Source organism: Oncorhynchus tshawytscha, linkage group LG02 (genome assembly GCF_018296145.1).
Source record: "Oncorhynchus tshawytscha isolate Ot180627B linkage group LG02, Otsh_v2.0, whole genome shotgun sequence".
NCBI classification, from domain to species: Eukaryota; Metazoa; Chordata; class Actinopteri; order Salmoniformes; family Salmonidae; genus Oncorhynchus; species Oncorhynchus tshawytscha.
The window spans coordinates 72,302,978-72,309,879 of record NC_056430.1 but is presented as its reverse complement, the minus strand read 5'-3'; the positions used below and the strand labels follow the sequence as shown (position 1 = coordinate 72,309,879).

At 41.0% G+C, this 6,902-nt stretch overlaps 1 protein-coding gene across 3 annotated transcripts; it reads left to right on the top strand.

Moving 5' to 3' along the window:
• Positions 1-411: 411 nt before the first annotated feature.
• On the top strand, positions 412-6,269 carry LOC112263488 (serine hydrolase-like protein). Of its 3 annotated transcripts, none has more exons than XM_024439813.2 (13): positions 412-638; positions 807-964; positions 1,197-1,310; positions 1,745-1,786; positions 1,894-1,913; positions 2,038-2,112; positions 2,195-2,304; positions 2,428-2,507; positions 2,643-2,677; positions 2,783-2,859; positions 3,018-3,105; positions 3,442-4,939; positions 5,316-6,269. In XM_024439813.2, exons 2-12 carry the CDS (start codon positions 835-837, stop codon positions 3,580-3,582), a joined length of 912 nt encoding a protein of 303 aa, XP_024295581.1. In that variant the 5' UTR covers positions 412-638; positions 807-834; the 3' UTR covers positions 3,583-4,939; positions 5,316-6,269. The 3 variants fall into 3 exon arrangements, with proteins under 3 accessions (XP_024295581.1, XP_024295572.1, XP_024295562.1); XM_024439804.2 differs by having other exon boundaries at positions 413-638; positions 821-964; positions 2,198-2,304; XM_024439794.2 differs by having other exon boundaries at positions 413-638; positions 821-964.
• The last annotated feature ends 633 nt before the right edge of the window (positions 6,270-6,902 follow it).

The window sequence follows — 6,902 nt, the reverse complement described above, 5'->3', positions numbered from 1 at the left end:
TTGGTTTATTGCTAGAACGATATAATTCTGGATTGTAAGTATATGCATGTCCCTTAAGGTCCTTGTGTAATTGTAATGTGATATTGTACCCCCTAGCTCGATTGTCTATTGTTTGTAATCTATGTATGCTTGTGTTCCCTCATGTGCTTTATGTATTGATTAGTTATTAATTAAAAATAAAAAATAAATTAAAAATATATATAATTCTGGATACTTTGTGACCGCACCTTGTCTTGTAACGCCTTGTGTTAACCCGCCCTGTTCTCCTGACAAAGAATGTGTGATTGAACAATGTCTGACATAGAATTGGCGCGTGCACTTGTCAATCATTTAACCGGCCGCTAGCTGTCCAATGTTATTCGCTAAGGGGGAGACGCATTCACGTTTCATTGGGCAAAATAACACGTATCACTTCACCCGGAAGTAATGGAGAAGCGTTTCGTAGGTTACATAAGCGTGAATAGTTGTTATTTCATAGCTAACGTTTTATTATATATATATATTTAATATATCCATGCTGTGGACGTATAGTACTTATGTTTAGTTAACGACCTGACGTTGAAGTTGGTCTTTCAGAATAATGCAAACTTTGAAAGGAGTCAGACACTTGATGACATCAGCTACCATGAAACAAGCAGGTAAGAATGAATCCTTTCTTGATCGTCAGAACTTATGGGAGCTGTCTTGACATGAACTCAGTGAAGTCATTAGTGTGTTGTTTGTTTGTTGAGCTTCTTATAACACTTCCTCAAGCACTATTACTGATTGTTGTGGCATGTTAAATGCTTAGTAATGCGTCTTAACAGTAATTGCCCTTCAGTGACAGAGTTCAATATGCCAGTGCCGTGGGGAGAGATAAGGGGCAAGGTCTGGGGTCCTGACCATGGTCGACCAATACTCTGCCTGCACGGCTGGGCAGACAACTGTGGCACTTTCAACACTCTCATTCCACTGCTGCCAAAAGGTGTGTAGGCTGCCTGCCCGCTAGATCAGCACAGAGAATTATACAATAGATTCATGAGAACTTGTCATTGGAATTGGAAGGACATTCAGTTGCATAGTTGTTCAGTACAGAGGTAGTCAGGCTCTTACAGTCTCTCTCTCTCTCTCTCTCTCTCTCTCTCTCTCTCTCTCTCTCTCTCTCTCTCTCTCTCTCTCTCTCTCTCTCTCTCTCTCTCATTCATATATACATACAGAGTGGAAGTGTGTAGCTGTGGATATGGCTGGCCATGGCCTCTCCTCCCATAGACCTCCTGGAGTCTTCTACAGCTTTCCTGCTTATGTGGCTGACATACGGCGAGTCATTGGAGGTATTAATAATTATTCAAATGAATTTAGTGGATGCATATATTTGTCCTATTTCACACAGGCACAAGTGTGTTTTAATACACATGTATGAATTGACAATGTGTTTTTTGCATATCCCACTCTCTGAGACACCCTCTGAGAATGGGGTCATGGCTGCCTGGAGGCGACCCTGGAGCAATTAGGGTTAAGTGCCGACCTTTCGGTTACTGGCCCACTGCTCAAGCCGCTAGGCTACCTGCTGGTTTGAGTTTATTCAGACCAATGTGACCTTTGCTCCAGTAAGAGCTGAAAAGCAATGATTGAAAGTAAAGTGAAGTTAGACACAGCTATATGAGGTTTCCTCATTCTTTCTCTCCTAGGTAGGTGTAATTTTAAAGTATGAAGCTACATTTAGCAGATTATCTCTCTCTATCTAATCCATTGAAATGGTTTGCAGCTCTCCAGTGGAAGAGATTCTCTATTATCGGACACAGTATGGGTGAGTGACTGTTCATCTTCATCTCTCTTCCACTCATTGTGTTCTGATCAGACATGGTTGTTTTCCTTTCTGTACAGACATCTGATCATGTGCTCTCCATTGTACAGGTGGCAATGTAGCTGGAATGGTAAGCATCTTACAAAAATAAGCATGTTAATGCTGTTTCATATCTGTGTGTCTCTTCGCAATATCCAGAGACAGTACCTGTGTATGGTGTGTGTGTGTAACCATGTCCTGTTGTCTTTGTCCAGTTCAGTGCGTTGTATCCAGAGATGGTGGAGTCAGTGGTTCTCCTGGACTCCTATGGATTCTTACCCACAGACGCAGTACTGAAATACTCAACTCTTTTATCATTTGCTCCTTGGAACTGTTTAGGACATCCACATTTTATAATGTCTCTTACCCTAGAAGGAATTGCATACGGTGATAAGACAGGGATTTGAAGGAATGCTTGAGTTTGAGAAGAAGAAAGATGAGAAGAAAGAGAAGGTTTACACCTATGAGAACGCATTGATGAGGTAAGACCACACTTCCTTGTTTTACAATGACACTTCTGTTATGTTGGGCTGTCTGGCCATAATCTCTCTGCTCTGATAATCATAGTCATTGCGTCACTCCTATGATGTGTTAATCACTTCCAGGCTTTTGGCAGCAAACCCCACTCTCTCTGAGCAGTCAGCCCACATTCTTCTAGAACGAGGACTCGCTCAGGTTGAAGGAGGTAAAATGATCATCCTCTCCCTATCTCACATGGTCTTTTTTCTCTTTTCACTTTGTTTCTCCTTCTTGTCATCTTTCGTACTCATATCGTTGTAATATAATAGTAATACTAACACTTTCTATTTTTATCTCATAGGTGTGGTGTTCACCCGAGACTTTAGAATCAATCTGGTAAGACTCATCTTTTTGTGTTTAATAGTCCTCATAAAAAATATTTACTTAAGTTGATTTGTATATTTGATCTGTTTCTAGGAATGCTAATGTGTTCTGTTTCAGAAAAACGTTGTGCGTGTCAGTCTGGAGCAGAGTCTGGACTTGCAGTCCAGGATACAGGCCAGAGTTCTAGTAGTGCTGTAGGACACTCTCCCATCATTACACTATTTCACAATTATTACAGGATTATTACACAGTTTCTATTGTAAACTACACTTTACCACACCGTCAATCACAATTTTTTTTTTTTTTTTACTGCTAATATGTTTTACTTGAAGAACTCTAATTCTCCTGATAGGGCGGAGGAGGGGTTTGAGAAGATGTTTTCTGAACCACAACAGAAGACATTTACCTCAACGCTACTTCTAGGGTATAAAGACCAAAGCGTGAGTATACTTATGTATACACCTATTTACAAAGAAACAATGTCCTACTCACATTCTAATGTCACTTTTATGGTTGCGACTGAAACATTTTAGCGTAATATTTGTATGTTGTTACTACAGTCATATTGTGCGCTGCTCCTTGCAGCTACAGTACTGTATAGATAACAGTGGTAAAAGCTCAGCATCACAGAGAGGCCGTAAGAAAAGTTTTCGCTGCAAAACTGACCTACATACTGGCAGTCAGATTGGTCAAATGCAGGGTTTTGGGGAAAGAATAGTTTATATGTATTTGTTTTCAATCTCTCTCTCCCCCCTCTGTCTATCTCTCTCTCTCAGGGCATGGTGGTTAACGTACCTGGTGATCATCATGTCCACCTGAACACCCCTGAGACTGTGGCTCAACTCATCACTGACTTCCTCCAGAAAGAAGCTCCTTCACACAGCACTGCAGAGGATACACAGGCAGCCAAGTTATAATCCCCCGCCCCTCCCCCACTGTGTTAGTTAGGGTTTACAACTCTCAGATACATGCAGTGTGCCTGTAGCCTTCCGGGTGCCATCCATCCATTCATAACATGAGCAGTATTAAAGGTAGACTCAGCGACATGGCATAGATGCAGAAAGTAAATAGCATAGTGGGTACATTTCCGCAACAATTCCTGGTGAACCCGTGAGCTGGACTGTGTGAGAGCGAAGTCTTGTATCTCACTCATCTCAATATCTGCGGTGCTGCCCGTGTCAACGTCATTCTGCTGAATCTATGCATAATATGAGACTGGATCAGTTTACAAACCTGTAGACACAGAATAAATTGCTACTACTAAACAGACTTTAAAGACTTTGAAACCCTAATATTTATTATATTGTACTGTATCTAAAACACACCAATACTTTTTTAACGTCAGTCTATCGAGCTAGAGTACTTGATGTTTACCAGTTGCTGTATGTCATGTCTTTTTAGAACTGGGCTGTTTTCTCCCAACTGATGCCCCGGTGATGCCTTACAGTGCCTTGCTACCAGTCAGAAACTATTGAAATGCATTCATATTTTAATAAATCACACATTTTTATTTAAAAAAATAATTGTATAGGATTTGGCTTCACACCAATCAGATGCAGACCTACATTTCCACTTCCTGGATGTGGCCCAATGAGAAGTGGATTAGAAGTTGATCTATTAAGCTTATCTTTCCTTCATATGGACCTAGAGCTGAGTAACAATCATTCAACTAATTGGACAAAGGCTTCTTCCTGGTACAGTTTGACAATAAATAGGTCATCCTTCCTGCTCTTCAGTCTTATTTTAGTCATTGTCTCAGATAAAAGTAATTGTCTCGGACGTCAAGAGAAAAAAAACATGACATGTTGTGCTTTGTAGATGAGCAGTCTCCTTATAAGGAAATCATATTGCTTCTTCCTGAGTGACGGATATGAAGGAGAACATTACCCTCTTACTCTGTGATGGTTTGTGCATTAAATGAACTGGAATCGATTTCATGCAGAAGATGGAGGCGACTGGAGACATCTGAAGGGTCCTGGCCCAAAAAAACACCACAATAACCGTTGCATAACATCCGCCTCCACCCATCACTAGGGCTGTTGTCATAGCAATGCCCCCCTCCTCCCCTCCCTTTGAATGTGACGTCAGAACCCAGAGCAGTATGATGAACCTCTCTATCATCTGTACAGAGAGATCACCTTGGATTATATTATACCATCCAGCTGACGGTTGTGCTGCATTAGACCAATACATCATCTGATTAGTGACTCCATTGCTCCTCCATTTTACACAAACATCATATTCAGAGGAAGGCGGGCACAGCAGAGACCACAGGTATGTGCCGAAACCTGCTAGCTACTGTGCGATGATATTTTTTGTCATGATCATGTGCAGTTACTCTAACAGCTAATGTGTGCAATCAGTTACAGTGGACATAATCTACTGACACAGTACAAGGATGGCGAAGCATGTTAGAGTATTTGAATGGCAATAGCCTGCCACAGCTAATATACCTTAACACAGAGGACCATTTTATAGTCAATTTTGACAGGGCAGTTGCTTGCACATAATAGTTGACGAGATTGTGAATAAGGAGTACGTTTCCAGGTTAAGCTGCACCATATGTACAATAGGTATAATGTGTTTGGTATTTGATCATCAGCTCACAATCTAATGTCCCCCGTCCTCCTCCTGTACCGCTCCGTAACAGTACCATGTCCTGGATGTTCCTGGACTGGTTCGTCCCCGTCTACCTGCTGGTGTCGGTCCTGGTGCTGGCCGGCTTCGGCGCCTGTCTCTACTTCCTCGAGCCAGGGCTTCAGGACGCACACAAGTGGAGCAACAAGACTGTGAGGCACCATCCGCTGGTGGTCAGCTTGAACAGCAAAGACGAAGATGGCAATGCCCTCATATGATATGACCACACACACTACGGGAAGGACAGAAGCTGACCACGGAGTGGAGCTGGGACTTGGAGAACCGCAGGATGGTAAATAGAGACAGACACCTCCTGAGAGGTTTGGGACGTGAGAGGCCTGACTGGGAAGAAGCAGCATTGAGAGGAAGGCACTGTGGTCAGGTGATGTCACCCGTTGAAATGTGAAATAACGTTTTCATCGAGAGGGGAAACAAAAAATGAGGTCATTTGAACAAAGGGATAGTTCCTGTTTTCGTGTTCATATTAGTGCCATTTCATGATTGTGCCAATTTTTACATATATTTTGTAACCAGACATTCACTGCATTTATCATGATGTTTATGTATCTTAGTGCATTTGAAGCTGACTAATAAAGTGCAATATATTTCTAAATGTTGAAACCACAAAATCAGTTTTCTGAAAATGTCAATATGGCAGCTGCTATCAAGTTGTCTCTTGTTTGGAAGTATTTGTAAAGGTGTTTGAATGAAACTGTCAATTGCTTTCAGTAATGATATCAGTTATGTGCCAAATAGATTGATGAATAAATTCTTCAAGATGCCAAAATAATCCATTCAGAGGTCGATCCTAAGAAAACATTTGTATTTTATTCTCATCATGCTGCCCTTTTTTACTGAAGGGTGGTGGGAAAAAAGTATGTATGTATCATTTTGCACTTTTGACCATGTTACCATAATTATACATTCATACAAAATAACAAAATAAATGGATTTATCACCACTTGAATACCCAGTGTTATGCACTAATTCTCAGCCCTGGAAAAAGTAAAACACAAAAAGAGGAAAACCTTTCAAAGATGTGTTTCAAGATTCTCCACTGGGAAGCATTGTAGTCGTTTATCCACAGACACAGACTATGTTTCCCATAGACAAACAAAATGAGGAGGATGGGAGTGGGTGAGTGAAACAGTGCAGCTTTAGATGAGAGGAATGGGGAGAATGTAACTTTGGTACACACGACTTCCAGCTGTTCTCTCTCTCTCTCTCTCTCTCTCTCTCGCTCTCTCTGTCTCTCACTGTCTTTCACTCGTTTTCTCTCTCACTCCATGTCAACGACCCAGATAGAGCCTATCGCATACACTCAGGTCAGTGCTTGTTTAACTGTATACTCATCTTTCTGTTTATTTTTAGTTGATCAGGCTTGTAATGCAATGTAATGCAGATGACTATTTGAGAATGCAAGTTTTTTGCAATGCTTTTTACATTAAAGTTATGTTTCTTACAGACTTACTGCCAAACGTACAATAAAATATATAAACATAAAAATTAAAAAATTAACATAAAATGTCATTCTCTCCCATTAACCTTCTCTCACTCCCTACTCATCAAAACTGTCAGGCTTTGCAGATACTCATAATTT